General features: G+C 44.3%; 1 protein-coding gene across 14 annotated transcripts in view; it reads right to left on the reverse strand.

The window, feature by feature from the left end:
* The window catches only part of ephb3b (eph receptor B3b), a 62,063-nt gene that overhangs the window by 25,646 nt on the left and 12,381 nt on the right, over positions 1-24,036 (reverse strand). For all 14 annotated transcript variants that reach the window (XM_076725693.1, XM_076725677.1, XM_076725654.1 and 11 more), the window contains exons 2-3: positions 5,511-5,575; positions 375-1,047 (exon numbers count right to left, since the gene is read on the reverse strand). In XM_076725693.1, the coding sequence (XP_076581808.1) occupies positions 375-1,047; positions 5,511-5,575 (738 nt within the window). The remainder of the gene's footprint in view (positions 1-374; positions 1,048-5,510; positions 5,576-24,036) is intronic.

Below are 24,036 nucleotides of genomic sequence, written 5' to 3' on the forward strand. Positions count from 1 at the left end.
CCAAGACTTTGACCCCTTACTACTCACTCATTGTAATTCAGTCTGCATAGAACCACCAGGTACTATGTGCCTAAAATGCAAATGTACCTTTTCTCTAATAATGTAATACATTATTGATCACCACAGGGAAATCCCACCGACCCCATCGTCATCCTCCAGGATGGTAAGACTGTGGAATAAGCCGCAAAAAATATCACACTGCTCTCTAGATTTGTAAAAATTCATTGACTTACTTTGGGTCACTTAAGCAGCGAACACACCTTGAACCGTGTGAACCCTGTTGAGGCATGTCTCTCGAACCTCTAGATTATGAACGAGTAATAAAATCCTGGACTGGGATCCTTGACTAAAATATCCATTGTGAAAACACTCACCTTGACATTGGGTATCCTTCATGGCTGGTTCAAAACCAGCCGAGCAGGTGCAGGCTCCTACAGGAACCATCCACTCGCCATCTCCATTGCAGTAAAGCTTCAGGGGGACGGACACCTCCAGGGCGTTAGGGACACAAGTTCCCGGTGCAATGACCAAGGACGTTGCCTCAGCCCCAGTTGCTGTCTCTGGGAAAACAGCAAAGTTGGCGATGGTGGTGGAGCACTTCTTGTAAAAGACCCTCACTGAGATGAGTGACATGCAAGCACCAAGGTCCTGGAATGCCAAGTAGAACCCAGCTTTGGACAACGGCCCGAAACTTCGGACTTTTGTGTTTACGCGTCCAGATTCAAGCATGGAAAAGCTCTCATCTGGGGCAATAGTGTCCACCTTCACATAAGGGTTCTCCATCCAGAAAGGGCTGGTGGCTGTGGCTGAGTCTGAGTCAGACTCATAGTAGAAGAGGTTGAAGGTCTCTTTGCAGGAACCTGGGATGTTAGGAATGCTGTTGCAGTCACGCACTGTGAATTTCATCTCCACATATACACGCAGCACATCCTTTCGTGGGATGAAGTCACTGCGTAGCCAATTGTTCTGGTTGAGCTCACGTACATTGCAGACTTGGTATGTCCGGATGGGATTCATGGCGTCATCGTAGCCACTCACCTCTTCCCACTGTAAAGAAAGCACAAGAGAAACATAGACACGTTAGGGGCAGTAAATGTTTGTTGATATATGGAGAGACAGTCATTCCATCTCTGTACATCTTGCTATGTTTAGTCAATTTACATGATAAAGAAAGCATGAAAAAACCAGGGCAGAGGTTAGGACTTGAAATAAATAATGTTTTTTTTTTCTTTTTTTTCTTTTCATTCCTTTTCGAGTACTTTCAGTTACATTCCCTTGCCTTTGCCATGCTATGCCTTTCATCTCTGGTTAGTCTAGCGAAAAGCCAGGGACAAGGGACTGCAAATTCATCACAATTACAGCAAACTGTCACCTCCTCACCACAGAGCCACCACAGCATGTTTACCTCATATCTGTTTGGAAGTAGCAGCCACATTGCTTCACAACCAATTACGCCTCAATTACAGAGCAATGATCGCAACGTCCTCTAATAAAGACAGGGAATAGGCGCCGGTTAACCTTCATGCTTTTCTGTTTTTACACTCCTCTACATCTTTCAATGCTACTACGGTACCCAGGGGGTGAATTACTCCGGATAAAATGGGATTAAATTTTCTAAACTTTGATTACCAGCTTCATTAAATGAGCGCAAGCAAACTAGTCTGTAAAAGCTTTGCTGTGAGACACTGTAATCTAATGCATTTTTCAATCTCGAATGAGGACACCACGATTAAATCATTTCACTTCAAATAGCGATTCCTGTGTGTATAATATATCTCTGTGCATGTGTGCTCAGGGATCTGCTCCCCTTTCCTATCAGACAAACAGAGTGCATTTATTTCTTAACTAAGCCGAGGCCTGGCAAGTTTATTTGCATAGCACCTTTCAAATACAAAGGCAGTTCAAAGGGTTTTGCATAAGGTATGGCGATGCATTAAAGCATTTAAAAGACACTGAGCAAAGAAAGAAAATAGAGCAAACTTAAAGTCTGTACTTCTTTTCATGGCTGTCAGTACTACCTAAATCCATGGGATTAAACCTGTGACCTCCTGATTACAGGATGGTCTTTCACATCTCTCGGCCCCCCTGCCACTTTAAATGCCAAGACGCATCTATAAAAAAATTAAATGTCTACAGTTGCACTCTCGGGACCGAAGTTTGCCGCGAAACATTTGACTGTCTCCAAACTCCGGCATAAACGCACCAATTTGTTCTCCAGAGTCAGTTGTTTCCATCTGAGCTCTGAGCATCTTAATTAAGGCTGTGATATGGATGTGGTGGAGACAGGGCTATTCATCCAAGACCCTGGAGGCCACGAGAGAGGGGGAGAATGGGCGTAGCTCAGCCGCGGCATTAAAACGAAGGCCCGACAAGAGCGAGGGAGAGGGAAGCGAACAGAGGGAATCGATAATCACCAGCCAGGTCAATGAGATGGCTAAAAGCATGAAGTGTCAATGGGTATTTAGTTTAGTGTAATAAATCACCCACTGCAAAAGAGCAATACAGCCAAGTGTTTGTGGATGTGTGTAGATGAGGTCGTGCGTGTATATTTAAATGTGCTTGTGTGAGTCCATCTGAGTGTGTACTTGTTCTGCCTGTTTGAGAAGGTGTGTTTCTGCTGTTTGTGTATGCGTATGTTTAGAGAGAGGTCATCCCCCCGAGGCACGCACCCGTGGCCAAACCCTCTGAGCGTCTGCTTACCAAGCCTGAATGAATTAAGTAGGTCATGTGAAAAAGGGTCAAGTTTCTTGGCATCGATTTCGAGCAAGATGAATCGTTATGCAAGATTTGCGATCCACTCCATTTTCTCTTTGTCCTTTCCAATCAAAGCTTTTAAATTTTACTTTAAGGTGAAAATGAACAATGCTTCAGTGATGCATTATCACCCTCCTTGAAGGTCCAAAGCCCTGCTGGAAAAATATATTCACAGTATTTTGGCATAACTTCGACCCTTAAGAACAAATTACAGATATGAATAGAGAATAAGGAAGCAGGCTGTGCTGCAGGAGTTCTTTCAGACATTTTCATGGACATTTTGATATATTTTGATATCTTTTTCATTCCTCAGCCTTGAATTCAAGGCGAACATTAGCAACCTTGATGACAACGTGTATAAACTAGTATTAGCTTTGGGCATTAGCTTAAAGGCTGCAGCTCCAACAAGTTCAGTGCTGGCAATTAGTGTGCTTTTACTTTTCTGTTTGTTGTTAGCATGAATAAGCTCTCTGTGACTAATTTTAAGGACATTTTAGCTTGTTCATAACATGTTTTAGCATGCTGGGGGTCTGTGAAGTAGACACTTAGACACTAACAATAGTTATTATCTCCACGAGCTGACTAACTTTGTATATTGTTATCAGTGTACGGCTATGGAAAACCCTGTGGGTGTCATTCCAGGTATGAGGGGAGCCCTGCTATAAAGTGGAATTCCCCTTCCATCACCCATCTGTTTTGCAAGATAAATGATATGTTATAAGGACAAAGAAACACACAATACCTGGAGACATAATGAAAATTGGAAATCCAAGCAAGAACCCAAGTGCAGCTAGAGACAGTCATTGACATGCGCACACAGACAGACACACACACACCTGAACACAGACATATATGTTCTAAAAACCCTACAGGCTATACAGACCGATACAGACAGTGTGAATGAGTAATCCACATACCGAAGTGCAGACACAGAGGAGAAAGAATACATGTACACACACAGCATGGGATGTGAAAGCCTTGCACTTATCAGAACTCGAGTTTGCTCTAACAGATTCACAAAGAGTGGTTACATGAATAGTAGCGCCTATATGCCGGTTGTCCCTGGATTCACTGTCACAAATAGACACAGCTTATGTTCCCTATTTGTAGCTTTATGTCTGTTGCTTTATCTGTATGCATTGTGCAACACAAAACAAGACAGAGATGCTGTGACTCAGACTTGGCTGGACAGCATCCCTGGGAGAGAGTGCGTAGTCTGTTTGTGAGTGGGTTTATTTCAAAGATTTTTTTTTTTTTCTTAGGAATTGATTTTTTTTTTCTCGCTGTCTCCCTCTCTCTGTATGGACATTTCTCTGGATTTTACTTAATCTCAGTCTCACTGCTCTCCCCTTCGCTCCCAGCTCTCAGTATATTGCTTTGTTTGTCCTCTCAGCCACTGCATCGGCTCCTCTTAAACACTCGTCACCTCGAACAGTAACAGGCTGCGAGGACCTCAAAAGCATGGGAATAAACACACATACGATACATTGTGCATAAACACACAAACAAGACAACAGAAACAAAAGGAGGAATAGCATAAAGGGTGGAAAGATAACTCAGGGACAACCACCGTCTGTGGCACATTCTGCAGCAAAACAAAAAACAAAGAAGGTAGTGGGGAAACTCATCTTCAGTCTTTTGGTTGGTAATGTGGGAAATCTGAAGTGCAAAAGGCTCTCCACTGTATGTATATCTCTTGAAAAGGAGCATCTGTTGCGGGTTTGCTTGGAGAAGAAAGGGGGAGGCATTTTTTAGTTCCTATGCCATTCTGCATGGGACCGGTGGGAGCATCACTGCTGTTTTGTAGCTTAATGAGGAGGAGGGGGGCGGAGGGAGGCAAAAGAAGATGGACGGATGGAAGGAGGGCACGAAAGGCTTTGAGGGGGTTTGTCCTACTGATTGCAGCAGCTGAGGTGGCCAGTGTGTCTGGCTTCATTAGTGCTTAGTTACTTGGAAATAAAGGAAGGGAGGAATACGAAGAGTGGGCCGGTTCCAACAGCCGGGGCTGAGTCTCCCTGCGAGAGCATTGGGTTAAAAACAAAATATAAAAAATGGGGGGCCACATTTCAAAACACAAGCGCCAAGTCAGAGGGCCGCACAAAGGCGAGGGGAGGAGTGCTGGGGGTCTTTGAAGTGCAGCTGAGGAGGGGTCAAGACTCTTTTTGCTCCTCTTTAGGCCATTGTGGAGACCACATGGGAAAGCAAGATGAGACTGTCACTGGCACTTTGTGTGTGGTAGATTTGGATGCCTGGGTGTGAACGGGTCAAAGCTGAGACATATTTTAGCGTTTATAAGGTTAGATCATGAGGAAACTGGCGTTTTTCACATGTTTTAAGTGCACTGAGGCAAGAAGAAGGGAACATCTGTGACGGGGCGGGTCTCTGAAATTGGATTGCAGTGTATCTTTTTCTGCTCGCTAAAAAGCGCATCCTGTTGAATCCTAAAACATAGCCTGTTGAGTGATTTGCTAATGAAAGCGTTCAAAACTGTTCAACTTCCAAGAGACATGCAGACACACTATTTGTAGAGGCACACACACACACACACACACACACACACACACACACTGAATTTATCTCTTGCATACAAGTATAGAGTCAAAGTTATGTGTATATCATAACGTTTAAAGTACAAAGACCAAATCCAACAGCAGTTATGCTTTATATGCAATTATCTCTTCTCTTTCACCATCTGTGTCTCCATTAATAAATCAGTCTTACTCTGCATAAACACACACACTGCACAGTAAACTCACCCCGGTCTCAGGGTGTGCAGTCCAAGCTAATTCTGTCGTGGCCCACTTTGTGTCCATCAGCGTCTCTGTGAAAGAAAGCAGAAAGAAAACATCCAGGTCAGACAAAGAGGAACAGGGTGACGGAGGAGATCAATGGAAACTTTCAATAGTTTTACAACAATGTCATAAATGTTCTGCGGAGGAGATAAGACGCTTTGAGCAGAGTTGTTCTCAGATAACTGGAGGAATAACTCAGTGACATAAAGCGCGGGCTTACAGCGATATTAGATTCAATTAGACAAAGAAGCACTGTGTGCCCGCGTGTGACAGGAAGACCATGAGACAGCGGCGAAGTGAGACAGATCTAGGTGGGTGATCTGTGAGGTATTGTGTGACATTTTATTGCACCTCCTTGTCTGGCTAATTAGTTTCAATTAGACATTTGCTTTATACAGGGGAAAGGAAACAACTGAGAAACAGTTCCGTTTCCCACAGGGCACTGTGAGACACACACACACACACACACACACACACACACACACACAGACACACATGCAGTAAGTAACAGGTTGTAAAACTCCACAAGATATATAACCGAACAGAAGGCTTGAATGGAGAGGGGGGTTATAAAGTTAGGTGTCACAAAAGAGAAGCTCTTGAGCAGAACGGAGGTCAATACACTTCAATTGGATTCACTTTCTGTCAATAATTCAAGTTTACCTTACGTTTACTCCTGTCTCTTGGTGCACACATCATATACACGAAACACACAAAAAAGGACTTTTGCGCAAATCCCTTCTCTCCTCTCCACTTTCCACTCTTTTGTTTCTACTGGCAAAAAACGCCGGCTTTGTGAGAGCATGGACGGAAGACTATAAATGTCGAATCTTTTACTACCTGGCGCTGAAGGCGCAGTATGCAGCCACCGTTATTATCTCAACCGCTGTGCTGTTCTACAAGATAGTAAAAGATGAAGAAACGGCACTGCCAGAAAGTGAGCTCGCACTGTCGCTGGTCATGGAAGGAAGTGCGAGATGTTCCATTTTTCCTGCCTCGGTTGCAGGGGGACGAACCTCGAGATGTCTTTCTGCCCACTTTGCTACTCTGCCATCATTTCTGAGGTTTTCTCTGCCTCTGTCTCCCTCTTTCATCTTTGAAAAAAAAAAATCACCTGCTAAGCTGACAGGCAACAGGACTTGGGAGCAAAATAAAAGAGAAAACTCCAGGATTTCACCATCCCTTCTCCAAATACCTGCTGCCATCACTGCTGCATTCAGGAGCACCAGCAGTGACAAACGCAAACACCCTCAAACTCAAAGACCCCTTGTGAATTATGTCTGGCTCTGTGGAGACGACATGCTCCTGCAGCTAGGAATTCCCATTGAATTCCACCCCCTCATGCTTTGAGTGACAATGCCTCTGACATGTGTATGTGCCTATTACACTGGTGAGAAAACATGACTTCCAAGAAGGTTCCTGCCAAAAGGAGATATCTTCTTGTGCAAAAAAATAAATAAAAAACACATACAATCAGATTTCAAATGTAGCTTTGGCTTGTTGGCCTCAGGCGAAATGGTCCGGAAGCTTTACTGTGAGCCAGTTCACGCAGCGGGAACTGTCTCTCTGGGAATGGCACTGGGAGCTGAAGTGAATATCATGTTCTTGTAGCAGCACAGGGTCAAACCCAGCTCGCAGCCTTTGTCACAGACACTCCTTTCTCTCTCTCTCTCCTGTCAGTCTCCAATATTCTCTCTGTGCTGATAGTGGAAACGCTTTAAAACAAATCATGAATGCGGTCTGCTTTTGACGAGAGCTCTTTTTGTAAGCAGATGCAATGAGCCACATTTGTCACTTGAGCAAATAAGGGCCTACTAGTGTTTTCATCTCAGAAACTGTGTCAGCGCATATTAGCTGCGGGACTTCCCCTGACTCATACCGTGACAGTGTGTGATTTGGGGCCTGTTACCTACAGCTACGTGGATAGGTAAGCCGGTGTGGTGGAAATGATACACCTCTGCTGCCTGGTGTTTACTGTTATGACTGGGCCGTGTGTATGGTGCATTGGCTTTTCATTAGAGCTGACCTTGCTGAAAATGACAACACGTTGAAACACAATGACAGACCGGGAGAGTCATAGAGTGGAGAGGAGGGGGGAAACAGAGATGAGGGAGAAAGAACGAGAGCCGGAGAGCAGAAAGAGTGATATGCAAAACACACACAGCTGTGCAGTCTGACTCTGTGGTTTAGACAGTGGATCATTCGGGAGTGCATGTGCAGCAGTAGCCCTTCCTTTCTCGATGCATCTGCATTGTATAACCTCTGTGCTGGTGTGTGTGTGTGTGTGTGTGTGTGTGTGTGTGTGTGTGTGTGTGTGTGTGTGTGTATGACTGCGTATATGCATGTGTGTTTGGGAAGGTAATTGTGTGCATGTGTGTATTTGGTGCAAAGCCCTGTATTGTGCCCAAAGTGGAACACCAATCCTGAGTCAATGGGCCAGAGCAAAGGCACTGAATGACCCCGACCTAACCCAGCCGCTCCCTCTCCGTCAGTGTATGTGTGGTTGGCTGCTAGGCTCATTTGTCTCTGCACACCATGTGTATGTGTGTGAGTAACACACCAGGCAGTCGAGGCACACTGCAATATTCATGACTGTACAGCAAATTCAGACACCTGCACAGTCACAGAAAATAAACACACACACACACACATACACAAAGGAAACAAAACAAACCAGAATATAAAATGCTATATGCCCACGCACACAGCAACCGGTTTTTTGTGCGCCAAACCAACAAACTTGTGCTTTATGGATGATAACGGATGAGAGAGAGAGGCAGAGTACGACAGATTAAAGAAAGAGAGGTATTTTTTAAAGCAACAACCTTTGAAAGCGTCTAAGACCGTGCTGGCTGCTTGCCTAATGGGCCCGGTTTATAGAGAGAAAAAAGAAAAATAGGAGGAAAAGAAAGCCAGAGGGATGAATTGAGGGGAAAAACAACCACCATGTGACTATAAGACCCTTCCCTGTACATAGAAAGTGCCTCTGTTTGCCTTTTAGCGCCATACATTTCGCTTCACTAAAAACCCGCAACTGTAAAATGAGAGAGGGAAGGGTCGTGGGCTGGAGGGGGAACGAAAAGAGCAAACAGAGTAGATCAGGCAAATGAACATGCAAATTTTACTGCCATCAAACAGGCAGAGAGTGACAGTGGAGCATGCAGATGTGGGAGGTAGCAGCGGATCAGGATGCACAGATGCACAAGGCTGTTTAATCCATCTTCCTTGCATGCACTTTTTTCTCATTCATTTCCAATCTCTTTCTCATCATCCCTGTGAAATGATGGATCTAATTCCCCATTGTTTCCCTATCTCCATCTCTTTCTCTTCATCTTCCCCCTTTTTATCACGCACTTTCTCAAACTACTTTCTCTCTCTCTTCCCTCCTCTGGGAAGTGATAGGTTTGACCTCTTTTCACTTGTCGTTTTGCTCTTTCTCTTCCCTCCCGCTTTTCTTGCCAAACTCTATATCTGTACTTGTGTTTTCACGCTGTGCTGTGATGGATGTGACATGCGGTGTACAGGGGAATGCTTTTCAACCTCCTACCGCTTACGCAGACTATTCAATTAGCGAGTCACTGTTTGAATAACTTGAGCATCGCTTTAGTAAAGTGTTATTTATGATAGAGGTCAAATGCACCTGGGATTAGCATAACAAACACAGGGGAAAAATGGCAGTGACATTTGTTTTCTCGGCGAACTCTGATTGTGTGAGAAAATTTGCTGAAGTACAAACAGGCTTGGAGAGATCATATTCAGGCAAATACATGTGCACACGCGCATACACACACATACATGCACACACGCAAAGCCAACCCCTACACTCTAATCCTGTAATGACAGGGCAGGCCTAATAACAGGGGAGGGCACTGAAGCATTCGTCCCTATGGCCGCATCCAACACACACTCACACGCACACAAGCAAACACACAAAGCACCCAGAGTTACAAGGCTCTTAAAATATTTCTTTGTTCAAACAAGCAGACTTCTTAAAAGAAAGAAAAAAGAGGAGGACAGAAAGAGGAAAGGGGGAAGAAAGGCTATTATTGAGGGAGAGGAATGTGTCTCACAGGGCTAAGTCCCCAGGACGCAAGGAGCAGACAGGTGAGGGATTTAGCTTGGAACTCGCCGCATCTTGAGCTTTTTAGCATGGCCGTCTTTGTCAGCGTGACCCCGTCGGTTGACAAGTGAAAGCTAACCGAACTAAAACCCTCAGGGGAGCTAAAAGATATGTCTCGACACCCTCGGAGATAAGGGTGTTGCGGAAAGCGAGGCACGGCGCTGTTTGAAATGTTAGCCGAGAGCTTTTTTTGTTGACGCAACAGCTTCCTGTTAGCTTGATTTCCTGCTACAGGCGCAGAGCAAAATGGCTTCTCCTCATGCTAGCATCAGCTGCTGTATTATTGAAACACGATGACAGCAGGATTTTGTTTTCAGCCAGAAAAAGGAAAAAAAAAAAAAAATATTCAACCCCCCTCTAATGACTCCTTCCCCTAAATCCTTCCCCTCAGGCTTCTCCACTAGTTAATTATCTTTTCCCCACCTCTTCTCCGATTTGCTTTTGTTGTGTTCTTCCACAGTCAAACAACCAAGCACATGGCAACCTGGCATGGGGAAGCCACTCCATTAAAATACTATGCCGCCTGGTTGCCAAACACTTGAGCCTCTGTTTAGCCACAGAAACAGTGAAATGTGTCAACAGTGAGAGCGAGGACCCCACGCTCCACTTATTAGCGCTATTAGCCTGATTGCTTTGTGTGCCATCTTTGTTGGCTCGGCTTTTGTCGTCCAACGTGGAGCAGAGAGAGAGGAAGCGACACGCAGAAAAGGAGAGCAGGAGGAGAGATGCTATTCAAATTCAAATTGTCCGAGCAGCCTTTTTGCCTTTGTGCGGGGCCAGAGTGCGATGATTAGGAGAAGTCCCCTCCATTTTATGGCGAGACCTCCCCTTCAGCACCCACACACGCACACACACACGCACACACACACACACACAGACTCTCACAGTCACGGTAATTGGTTGCTGCGACATGGACAGGCCAAGGAGGTGATTCCTCTGTGGAATTCCTGAACGGACTCGTCTCCCACGACAAACCCTCCCTCCCCTCTGCTCCTCATCAGCACACACACACACACACACACACACACACACACACACACACACACACACACTTCACCCTGCTACGACTCACTGTCAGTCATCCCACAATGGCTGTCACACAAGACGTTTGTCCTGTGTGTGTGCTAACAGTGTTGCACCGTCGATGCCTAGGAAATAAGCTCCCTTTCTACCTTTCTGCCTCTCTCCTTGTCTCCTAGTTTTTTCTTTCCCTCTCTCTCACTCTAACTTTTGTATCATCTCTCCCCATGGGGAACTCTAATGAACGCGAGTCTTTGCCCTCTGCATTTGCCACTGGGCCCCTGCCCTCAATTATTTTCCCCTCGTCAAAAGATACCTTGGGGCTGAATACAATTTGGGTACCTTTTTTTTGGGGTCTGTCTGCCTGCTTGGCCCATCTTGTCTGCAGAGGCAATTTCTAACAAGCAGCTCTTACCCGATGACACTGGGACTGGTGATAAATAAACAAAAACAAACACAGCCATGTTCTTTTCTGTCAGTGGCTTTGAGGGAGCGGAGCGGAGCAGTTGAAATGGAAAAAGAAAGAGCTTTGATCTCCGCATGGAGGACATTGTGAGCTAGCGCAGCTGCTTTTTGAAATTACATATATGTGCATGTGTGTGTGTGTGTGTGTGTTTGTCTCCGTGTGTGCGCTGCAACCAAAGAGTGTATTGCCTTTTTCAAGGGCTCATGAAGTCTGGTTTAGTTCCTGTACTGCCACTGGAATGGACCTCTTTGTCTCCCCCCACCCTCCTTTTTTTCTTTCTCTCTTTCTCTACCCCTCCCTATCCCCTTCTCTCACTAACTCTCCTAATTACAAAGCACAGAGGATCTGACGAACAGGTAGCCCTAAGGGCAGCTGTCTACAAAACCAGGTGTGCCTTCATGTGTGTGTGTGTGTGTGTGTGAATACATGTGCGTCAGCATGTGTGTGTTTGAATGAGTGAGTGCACTGTATGTACGTGTGCGTGCTCAGCCATTTGAAGCCGGCGTCTCGCTATGATGAGTATGAGCGATTGTACGTGTGCCTGTTTGAGTCACCACTGTACGCTGTTAAGAGGTGGAAACTGGAGTGTCTGCTTTGTTTACTGCTTTGTCGCCGTGGCATTTACCCATGTACCTCTAAGGATTAGTCGTTCAAATGGTGACTACTAGGAATCCAAGCTTATTTCATTGTTGCACTCAAAAAAAGTCACTGTAGATAACTGTATTTTCTAACTTTTATGGAAATGCTAAAACCTGAACATTCAGTTGTGTGAATGTGCATGTTCTCTCGCTTCTCTTTCCCAACTTCCTAGTTATCCACCCAGCCCCTCACCCTGCCCAGCATTCACAGCTGTCTGCATTGTCCCGTGGGTTCATTGAATGGCTCTGTGTTCGGTTGGCTATTGAAAAAGTCACAGCCCCTTCATCAACAGGACTGACAACATAACACATACGCGCACAAATACACACATTCACGGTTGGGGGTGAGCCATTAGCACTTGTTTTATTGGCTACTTGCTCTCTGACACAAGCACTTTAGAATACCTTCAAAATCCAATTCTGGAAAGGTTCAATGGGAGTCCTCCATAGTGTGAGTGTCTGCATTTCATCTGGAGAGCCATCTTTGCTCCCGTTAGTGTACCTCTATCTAATCAGCATTTTCTTTTAGCTGTTGTTCGCTTGCAAATGAAAATACCAACCTAGCACAGCAGATTGCTCAAGACATGCAGTTTAACTTACAGCTGACTGACGTGTTTTCCCCTGAAAACTTAAACAATCTTTGAACCTGCAGCCTTTTAGTCACCGCCTCATTTCCCTCGCTGTGAGGGCTGCACTTAACATTTTGCTCTCCGAAGGGAATGTGAAAGCTTTTGTTCACCGTCCATAACATTCCACATTTATCTTTAAGTCCCTCCCTGCCCCTTTACGCAACATGCACACATCTTCACATGCGTGTGCACTTTCCACAAAACTGCTGATGCTGACTATGGTGACTTAATAACAGAGCTCTGAGCCTTTGTCTGAGAAGACCTAACCACCTTTGTTTTGTTTGTTTTTTTTAACACTCTTGCTTCCCTGCGTGACATGAAGTTTACTGGGTTTCATTCCCCACTGAAATATTCCTCTCAGGAAATCATCCCGGACCCTGCTGATTTACGACACTGAGATGTTTGGCCTTGTCACGTGAGATCTAATTAAAGCTGCCGGTGCTTTAACTCAGCTGTAACTGGAAATCAAGCATGGGGCTGCATATTTGATCCTGACATCATCTGAAATGGAAATATAACTCCTGCATTTACAGGAAATGAGAGTATTGCCACTGCAAAGTACCACTTGCCCTGTTGTGTTTTTCCAGTTGGAAAAGGTTTTTAAATCAGTCCAAGTATTAATCAACCAAGTATTGTTTCATTATAGCAATGATTTTATAAGGTTTGAGCCACATGTACCGCTTGCATTTCATTTTGGAAAGGCATGCTCCTCATTTGCAAATGATTATGTTAAGGGCATCAGGTCTGCTTGTGTTTAACCACCACCAGGAAATGGGCACAAAACCAGGTTTCTGTCGGGACACGCAATGTTTACATCACCTAACATGGAAACTATTGCCTCGACCTTTACCATAAATGAAGACATTTCTCTTACAACCCTTTGTGGAAATTCTCCACACCTCTCTCCCCCTCCCTCTCTCTCTCTCTCTCTCTCTCTGTTTTAGAGCATTTCATGATTCAGTCTGGGTTTTGATTTTTCGAACGCTGACAGTAAACACTGTTTAAGCATAACACTTTAGTCATGAATTAGATTGCTGAATCCAAGCATGGCGTGATTCGAGCAGTGTGTGCCTCTGCGTGAGACGCCTAGATGCCATCATCCTGATTTCCTGGCAAAGGACTCAGCCAACTGCGACTGAAAAATGCAAACAAGCAAGCAAGGAGCAGGTTCGCGTTTGCCCCAAGGATCTCCATATGGAAATATGGATCTCCTTGTTGCATTTTGTGGGTATTTGTGCATGTGTATGTTTGTATTAGTCAGAGCGAGAAAGGAAGCGAGACAGAGTAATTTGGGTGTCTATTTGTGTGTGTGATAGAGTGTGCGTGTGTGACACTACAGCTGTTGATTTTATTCATTTCACCTCATGCTCCCTGAGGGGGATGCAATACCTGGAGTATGATTCATATTTAAAACACAATATAGTGTAACTGCAACCTCAGCAAGCTCTGAGTGATTTATTAGTCTGCCACACATATGAAAGACAAAACACCCCACATGAACATGCAGAGGTGCACATTTAACTTCAGTGTTTTCCCCTTCTATAATAATACTTACTCGACACGTACCAAAATAACAAGCGTGCAACACACCTCCTGACATCAGCTCCACCTTTACCTAGTTTTAAACCTTGCATGTGCAGCAAAAAAATGACACCATCTTTTTTCAGGCGACACCTTCCTCTGTATGTGGGTTTCAAAGAGCACTGCAGTAGGAGACTGACTGTAATTTTTTCCAGTGAAGTTACTGTATATAACGAAAAGGATATTATTTATCAAAAAAATATTTTGTGTTTTTCATTCCAGCTAAAATCTTCCTTTTTTTTAATGCAACCCACGTTCAGCCAGAGCTGAGCCAGCGTCACAAAAATGGCCTTTCACATTTTCTAAAACAGATACATGCCTCTTTATCTATCCATCTCATACTCCAAGTACTTTGGCATGTAGGCTACTTAAAGCTTGTTACTGATGTTCAACAATTGCCTCATTATATGTTCATCTACAAAGAGAGAGGGGGGCGGTGGAGTAATTTTCTAAATGAGATAAAGCAGTGCCGATATTCTTTGATTTGCTGCTTTGTCAAACCTGCAGACTGCTCTGATGACTCCTCAGTGGTTACGGCTAATGAACAAACGGCGCGCTGTAGCTCCCAACCCCAATAAGGATCATGTGAGGTAACGCAGATGCTAATAAATATGAAGTGTCTCAAAGGTCAAACAAGAAGAGGGAAAGATATAATGTGATTTAATTAGTTTTGAAATGAGCTTCAGTCTTACTCAACAGTCTCATTTAAATGTTGGGATTCCCAAAAAAATTGTAATTAGACTGAATCAAAGGGAGGCGTGCAGATATGAGAGGCAGACATCCACAAAGTGTATACATACAAAATCAACCATCAGCTACTATCTGTCTGTCTATCTGTCTTTATTTCGTTATTGGAGGAACACGGCATCCCAGCAGCTCAGTCTGTGTGTGCGTGTGTGTGTGTGTGTGTGTCTGTGAGCAGAAATTCACCTGGCGCCTCTGCGTCTCTGAGGGATTTTGGGTATTAGAGATGCAGGCTAACATTGTGACAGGTGAGTGTCAGGACTCGCTAACCCCATCCAAGTCACATTTAGCATTTCAAGTCTGCTGGTGGGGTTTTGGGAGACAGCAGTCTCCCCTGATACTTTACCTTCATTGACCCCACCCCCACCACCACAGTCACAATTCTGCAGATTCTGTTTGTCCTTTCATGGGAACAAAGACTTCTTGAGAGAGTGGCCTTGTGGTTATTGAGATCACTCTGTAAAACATCACAGCGTATATCATCAAGGTCAGTGTGTGTCCATTAGTAGACTGTTAAAATGTCCTTGAGAAAGAAAATGAACTTTTATTTGCTCAGTGATTGTAAATCTCTCTGATCAGAGCACCAGGCAAAACTGACTGCAGCATAATTAAAACATTGGGACATCCACGCCAGAGACATAAGGCAACGAATGAGGAGTGACCCATGTGTAAAACAATAATAGAATATGTGCCAACTGTCTCCTGCATTTTCAATGCATTACTTCCGAGCCTGATACAGCCACAGCACAGAGGAAGTGACTACTGAAAACGGGTTTACTTGTCTAGATAAGCAAGAGGGAGGTGGGTGGAGAGCTGAAGAAAGAGGGAGAGATAGATTCCCAGCTTTGGGTGTGGCTGCTTGTGATTAAAAAAAAAAAAGTCATTCAGAGCATTTATACCAGCGATGCTTGTAAGTCTCTCTAGATTTCAGCAAAAGTAAAAGTAAGAGTCAAGGAAAAAGAGGAGGGGGGAGGGGGGAGACAGAGATGGGAGAGCAAAAGAAAAGAAGGGATATTCAAAGGGAGCGAAGCAGAGAAAAAGATGGGAATGAAAGGCAAAGGGGGCCAGAAAGGTAACAAAAGGGGTGGAGGGGGGGCAGGAGGGAGGGGCAGACACAGAGGAGAGAAAAGGAGGGAGAGGAGAGGATGGAGAGCTGATACACACTCTCTTGTATTCCCCACAGCCCCTATGCTTCTTTCATTGCCACTGTGTTTTTGGCATGCTGACATGCAGCGGCCTTCAGAGACTGTGTGTGAGTGAATGTGTGTGTAGACGTCTACAATGTCGTGCACATGTTTGTGTGTCTGCCTGAAGTGTCTGTGTTTAACATGCAGCCTGATGGGAACTGTTTTTGCTCATTGCCTTACTGCAGCCCAGGGAGCCATCGTCTACTTCACGGCTGTCCTTTTCTCTGCTCTTCTCCTCTCTAGTCCTTTTCTGCCTCCTCTCCTCTCCTCTCCTCTCCTCTCCTCTCCTCTCCTCTCCTCTCCTCTCCCGCTTTCCTCAGCCCCTGTGCCAACCGGGGCCTCCATTCACAACAGCTCGATAGATTTGGCAACAGGCTGCGTAGAAGATAGCAGCACAGATTCCCGGACCAAATACATGAAAATGTGATAGCAGCAACTTGTCCTTGGGGAGCTATGTGTGAATTTCAATGGAAATATTTCACTGGTGCTGAGAACGCACACGCACACACTCACCTGTGTGAATGAATGAGTATTTGCTTGTATGGGTGGAAGCCAGTGATTATCAGAGTGTCTCAGAGGCACGAGAAGCATAAACATGCATAGATACACACACTTTTGTTCAGTAGGAGGTGGGCCATTGTGCTGCCTGTGCAGTCGGATTGTGCTCGAGCAGTTACCTCACAGCTCTAATAGCAGGTTTCAGGCAATTTTGTGTGTCAGCAATGGCTGACTCAACAAACAGAGCTCAATCACATGGGAACACAAAACCATACTGTACACTTGCATAATGCTAATGCACACACATTATGCATAATACATTATTTAAACAATAATAACACTAAAACACATACAAATAGAAAATGAGACATGTTATTAAGACTCGTACACACACACATGCACACACACACACACAAATCCTGTTTGTTCACTGGGGGTGTAGCCTAGAAAGAGCTGGAACCGGGCATTGAATAAAAGCTGTGGCTTTTTGAATGGCTGAGCACCACAAGAAAAGGGCTTAGCACCCAGCTTTGCCATTCTGTTTCAATAGCCACTCAGTCTCTCTCACAAACACATGCCATCTCTATGTCTCTCTCTCTCTCTTACTCTCTCACTCTCCCACTCTCTCTCTCCCCCATTGTTTCTCTTTAAACAGTCTCTCCTAATACAGTCATCTGCCAACATATCAGATCACCTTACAATGCACTTCCACTGCAGCATGTAATGATCGTGTTGAATCTAATTAAAGTTGGCTACTTCCTGTTACACCCGGAACAGCTGCCCATGTGTCTGAAAGCGAGGGGCAAAAGCCCCAATGTGGTCCGCATTTTCCGCATGCCAGTGGCTTCCAATTACTTTAAAACAGTTTAAGAAATACTGTGGTGGTAGAGACCAAAAGTCTTTGAGGTTTGCTTGTTCCTTTTCTGCTTCTCCTCGGAAACTTTCACAGACAGGATAAACAAAAACAGAACCAAAATAGGAGCTGGGGACTACCCTATTAGCAGGACTCCAACTACACATACTAAAAACCGTCTTTTGGCTCATCGAGCAACCGCTGATGATTTATGAAGATGTTTCAGGGTAATTATCAAGTCAATTATCACCGCCAGTCATGTTAATTTCCCAGGTATGCCCTCGTTTACCTGTGAGGAGGAAAAAAAGAGAAGAGTGGGAAAAAAGAAAGGTAGAAAAAACGGCAGATGGGGAATTTTAGTAGATGAGTAATTATACTCTACCACCACCACGCATATGCCTCAGCGCACCCCCACTCCCCTGTTCTGTCTTTTCAAAAGGAAGGATAAGGAGGACCAGGTGACGTGCAAACCCTGCGGGCCAGACGGGTGCTTCTCACATCAGCTCGTTAAGCAGACAGAGGCCTCGTTACAGTTTACCTGCTTGCCCAGTCATTAACCATTCAGGTCAAAGACACGGAGAACAAAGGGGAGGTTAGGGCAGTTGAAGTCAGGAATGCAACCTGCCAGGTCAGGGCTCTGTGTGACTGAGACACTCTCTCACATGCACACACCCTGTCTGTTACAGCCACGCAAATCCATACACACAAAGATCACATAAAAGATATCTCTCTCTGTCTCTGTAATCTCACATACAAAGAAGCCAGGGAGGGGCGCTTTATGTAAAACAATTAAAATTCAAATGCAGCATGCCACATTGCAAATACAAACAGGAACAGGAACAATGGCCCAGATGCACTCACATACCAGATGCTGTTTATATAAAACACTGGACTGGGTAAACTGGGCAGGTCAGCTGGTTTTGTCTTGTTTCTTCCCCTCACAAATCCTTCCTTCCTGTTGTGTCTGTTTGTCTTTTGTTTCTACCTTTATGACTCTATTCTTCACGTATATGGCTACCACTCCCATTCTTCTCGATCTTTTTCCCCTCCACAGATGTGTGTTTGCTAGCTATAACTGACCAGCTCTGGATCTTTGGAGTGAAGTAGTTCAAGTTTCCACCGTGTAAAATCTTGCCAGCAGCATTGCTCTCCTGCATGAGATAGCTGGAAACAACCTCATTTCTGGCTGCCTGTTTTCATTCTTTGCACTGCGAACAATGGTTAATGGTCTATGATGACAAACAGCTGCGGATTGATTACTGAAAAAGGTTTATATATTTATTTTGGGGACCAGGCTTTTATTTCATTTCTGAAGCGGGTGGTAGCAGATAAATGCGTTTATTTGTTCTTTGGCATCATTAACATAGAGTAAGAGGTGCAGAGGAGAGATCATTATTGTTTATGGCTATTTTGTTTTTCAGTGCCACATACCCACAAATGGCTGAATGAGATTAATCACGTTGATCTGTTTTGGAGTGGAGGCTCTCTCACACTATCTGCGTGTCTCCCTCTCGACCTCCCCTCCCCTCGCTTCCAGAGATTCTCGTCAGACCCGCATTCTTAATCGCCACTGAGTTAATTAATCTCACACTTGGCTGCTGTAATAACTTGACTTGTTAGACCTCCTCTGTGCAAATGGACTTCGCCTCTTTAGCAGCTAAAAGCACCAGTAATGAACCAGCCAGGAGCCAGGCAGAGAGAAAGAGCATCACGAGCATCCAGAAAGCGCTTAAAACTTGGCCATGTCAATGTTATTATCTGCTCAACCCTACATGTACATAGCATTTAGATTTTAGCCATTTCGCTTACATCCCTGCAAAGTGGCTTCTTGTAAATGTAACAGTGCTGTACAACAAGCTCCAGTTTCTAGACTGACAACGCTGCAAGATATGAGAAACTGCAAACATCAGCTACAGCATTCTAACAACAGATCCAACTAAATCCTGGTGTCACTCTAGGTATGATGTAATTTAGAAGAAATAACTAAGAGCTGGGGAGATTGAGAAGAAATTTCTGGCTTTAATAGGCACTAACTATTGCCTCACTTAATCATTGCCATGTTTATTTTAAGGCATTAGTATAATTACCATAATAAACAAAACCACTGCTGTGAAGGTTGGCAACCTCTAACCTCCAAAATAAACTTCACATTTTCTGCCACACAGATTCCAGGAACATGGCTTTATAACTTTACAGTACACAGGGGGATTAACTTTATGACACAAAACAGTAATGACATTTATATTGCAAACAATACAAAACTCCATTCTAGTTCTATGATTTCAACGACATGATCTCAATACAAAGAAGGGTTGTTCTTGGTTCATATTTTTATGTTTACTCTTAAAAACAAATAGAGGTGGAAGTAGCAGTACCTACTTTTTATGGGAAATTTGGTAGCAGTTTTGAGAGACATTTTATTCACTACAGTATAAATCACCTTTATATAAAAAAGTGGAGTGGAGAAAAAATTGATGTAAAATGGGCATGATGACGACCGAAAAGGAAAAGTTACAACCAGATTTTAGCCTTTCGCATCCACACGCTACCTGTTCAGCCCAGCTCAGCATTATCTGGTCAATCTCATGGTCAGGGATTGGCGAAGTCCCAAACCTTATTACATATTAATGTATTTAACCTATGGAGAAACCACTCGATAGATAGTCACGGCACAGAGTCCTGGCTCTGGGCAATTAAAAGAAATTGACGGATGGACAGACAGACGTCCAAGGCTGCTGGGGTCCATATGGCAGGGGGCTTTCAGAGGCCCACTTCAATTACATAAAGACCTCTGCGCATTGGAATGACACACAGAGGGCCCCAGACAGCAACACCAGAGAAAGATGGAATAAACCATACAGCGGTTAGTAACACACAGACATGGACACACATATATGCACACACACATGCACAGAAATAGGCAGACTGGCAAGGACACAGGTCCCAAAATACAGGTTTCACACACACACACATACACACACATGCATCACAGGCTGACATAGACACAGACAAAATGAGCGTCCTATCTTTCTCTACCACACAGAAGCACATCCTGTCATTGTCCTAGTAAGATGGATGTGTAAATAATCACACCATGATTACAGAACCACTTGCATCACCGATCCACGCTCAAGGACCCTCACACACTCCAGCAGGTCTGTTAAGCCCAAGCAAGCTGACTGGCCTGGACTTCATGCCTCAGCTCCTCTTTCATCTGAAGGTGTCCTGTTGTCCTTAAAGCACCTAAACAGCAGCATAAATCTAAGAGATAGAGGCTGGTCGTACATCAGGACAAGGGAGGAGGAGAGGGACACTATCTAAACAAGAAGTGAGGAAGGTTGAAGTTTGATGGTTTAGCTGAATGATGTGGATGACAAATAAGATTAGGGAGGGAATGGGGAGCTCTGGGTTAAATATACTTTCTCTCCTAACTTGTTTTTTCTCTCTGGAAGATACATAGTGTAGATTTTTTTTCATTTGGTCATCTATTTATCTCTCCATCCCTCTGTCTTTCTCTTGGGATATGTAGGAGGAATATGGGCTACCCTGGCTAATGTATTATTCACCCTTCGCTGATGTGTAACTAAAACTGGCAGTTTGGAGGGAGCAAGGTGTCGCCAATTACCACCACACCACGACCTACACATACTGTACACACACATGCACACACGCTGTAGCTTTAACCACATGGCCGCCAGGCACCCATTGATTTATGTGCTTAGCACACAGTGCTTGTCTGCACACATACTAACATTCTGCATCTAAAACATGGATTTTCATTTTGAAAGGATGTGCATCTGTGCGTATGTGTGAAGGGACACAGACTATAGTGTGTAGCTATGTGTGTGTTTGTTTGCATACGTGAATACTCTAGTGTGTCTGTCATCCTTGTAAATAAAATGCATGGCCTGATGCCTCTGGAAGAAAAAGGAAAATAAATTAAAAATGATTCTTATTGAAACAGAAGGGGAAGATGGTAAGTAGATAAAAAAGGACAAGGCAGGGGGTTAAAAAGACCAGGTTGCAGGGACAGCCACTAGTCAGATTATACATTAACCTTTTTTGACAGCCTTCTCGGTTTTAACAGGACAAATTGTGTGAACAGTGCTCGGAGATGAAGCTAGTCAGAAGAGAGCTAAAATCAAAACTGGAATCAACTTAATTGGCCAAGTATGTGCACACTTTCAAGGAAATTACTTCCAGTTTTAAGATGCTGTAAGTGTACTTACACACAGTTGCTTGAACAATTTACCGGAAGCCAGAAACAGACATACAGCTAAAAACAAGGACAGAGCATAGCAAAGACAGGCAAGAATAAACAAAGAAGTATAATGTACATACAAATACAGGAAGCAATAATGACTAGGAAAAAACAATATAGTAACTGTTTTTTTCTTATTTCTTTTACACATCTATGTGCACATTCAAGTAAACACAAATAAGAGGAATCGTGTTTTGTACCAGGGATGTCCAAGAGAACCAATGGTTAACTTTTTCATAACTCACCCAGAAGTTTCCCCCACCTAACCACCTGCCTTACTGTGATCCTTGTAACACTGCCTCTGGCAAATTTAGCAAGTTAAAAAATAACAATCCCAATGTTTATGCCTAAACTCACCCATTAGCACAAGTGTTCAGCTGGGTTCAGTTCTGTTGTGGCCTGTGGCGATACAATCCGAGGGGAATAAACAACAACGAGGTGCAAGTTTGCTTTTTCTCCCCAACTGGAGACATGGGAAATGAGATGCACCAAAAATATCAGTATGTTTCCATCCAGCTCATATGTGTTCCATCTACCTTCAACACACACAAACAAATTCACAAGCCAGACCTCTTGGTGGTCCAAATGAGCTAGGTGGGGTTGGTAATGCGCCAGCCACAGGGTGTGGATCAGCACTGACCTGATTAGTCATCGGCCCTGACCCTGAACCAGCCAAAGTGGGCAGAATACAAATGAATCCCCAGGGCCACTGGCCAGTAAATCTGACTCGGGACCAGTGTTTATGGCATTCAAACCACACCAAACAAGGCCAGAGTGGATGGGCTTACTGACCCTGAACAGTGACTTCATTTAAAGGAGGGGAAAAGGCTTTTGAGCAGGGTAACTGCAGCACCGATTGGTAGCTGCAGTAATTATGAGACTGGGGTTATACAATGATGTCTACCGGCATACTTCACCCAAAAAGGTGTTATGAAGCCAACAGTACACATCTGTTGTTTTTCCCTGCATGCAAGAAGCCCCTGTTTAAGAGGGGGATATACATATCAATAAATCATGGCAGAGTTAAATCTGCAAAGCCCCTGCTGCTCTGGGAAAGTGTTAATATTTCACCAACGTGAAGCCCTCCCGTTCTGTTCCTTCAGGTTCTCTTCCATATCTTAATGACTGTCGAGGTTCAACATATCCGGGCCGCTATTTTCTTGGGTTAATGAATAGGTGAGGAATTACTAAAACAGACGGAGATGGAAATTGATTTTTTTAAGTGTTGCCTCATTATCCCATGAGGTGCACTTCATTCAGAGCCACAGAAACACAACACCAGACAACGTGGGTTGTATAACGTCAAGGTCATATGGGTGTTATGGTTCTGTGTGTGCATTGACAGAACAGGGGTCGGTTCTCTGGATTGAGATTGTATGGATTGTGTGGAAGCAGGGCCATTAGTGAGGGACTAATTAGGGAAGACCAAGTGGTCTCCAGTACCGGTCGAAGCCAAGATTCATAAATAAGTAAGTGCAGGGGCAGCCTGGTCGCTTAATTAACAAAGCGTGAAAAAAGGGCGTGAATCCCAAGAGGCACAAACCCAATCTGGTTGCAAGGATGGGCTATCGGCAGCATTTCTGTCTATCTTTGGTGGCATTGATTGATGGCAAGCCAAATTGAATCTCTAATCATCACTACCCTTTTATATCTGCACCCCTTGGGATTTACAGAGGCCAAAAGTGGCACAGGGGGTAGTTCTTTTATATCCCTTTCCTGACACTAGTGGCATTAACATTGCAGCCCCCCCACAACTTTTCTCCCCTGCTCACTTGACCATCCCCATCTGGCCAGGGGTTATCTGACCCCTGTGTGTGTGTTCTCGCTCACACTTTCATGTCTCTGTCGATTGTTTTCACACTCTAAGCTGTTTGGCTGACGTATTCAAAACCCAGACACCTCACACGACTCCCACTTAGACACCCTCTGCCACCTAAGGAAACATATTGCGTTACAGCCCACTGAGGCACTCCCGCCTTTCTTGTTTCAGCCGTTCCTCTTGCGCTACTCTTTTTTTATTGTCCAAGCTGACAGGAGAGGAACATGTTTTGTGGAAAATGCCTAGGGTGACAGTGACACATTGAAAGAAAAGTGCATGTCAGACCTGTCATGTAAGGAAACAATTTCGGTCAATGGAATAAGGGAAGATGACATGCATTTGCCATGCCTTTCAACGGCAGACTTTTCTCTCTATATACACATAATAGGGGGAGTCATCTTGACAGTCAAGACCTTATCAAGTAGTAGGCAACAACAAAGGGTCTCTGAGCAGTAAATAGCATCTGTCTCCCCGCTCCTTACTGTCACTGTTGGGATTTTGATATTGCAAGAGTGTGAGATAACAGGGAAAGGAAAATAATACTGCAATTAGGACCTACTGTAGCTGTGATAAGCTGCGGTTACAGAAGAGGGAACTGAAGAGGGGCAGAGGGCAGAACGATGGACAAAAAGGATGGGATGAAAGAAGAAAGGGCAAGAATGACAGTTAAAGAG

Source organism: Chaetodon auriga, chromosome 3 (genome assembly GCF_051107435.1).
Source record: "Chaetodon auriga isolate fChaAug3 chromosome 3, fChaAug3.hap1, whole genome shotgun sequence".
Lineage (NCBI taxonomy): Eukaryota > Metazoa > Chordata > Actinopteri > Chaetodontiformes > Chaetodontidae > Chaetodon > Chaetodon auriga.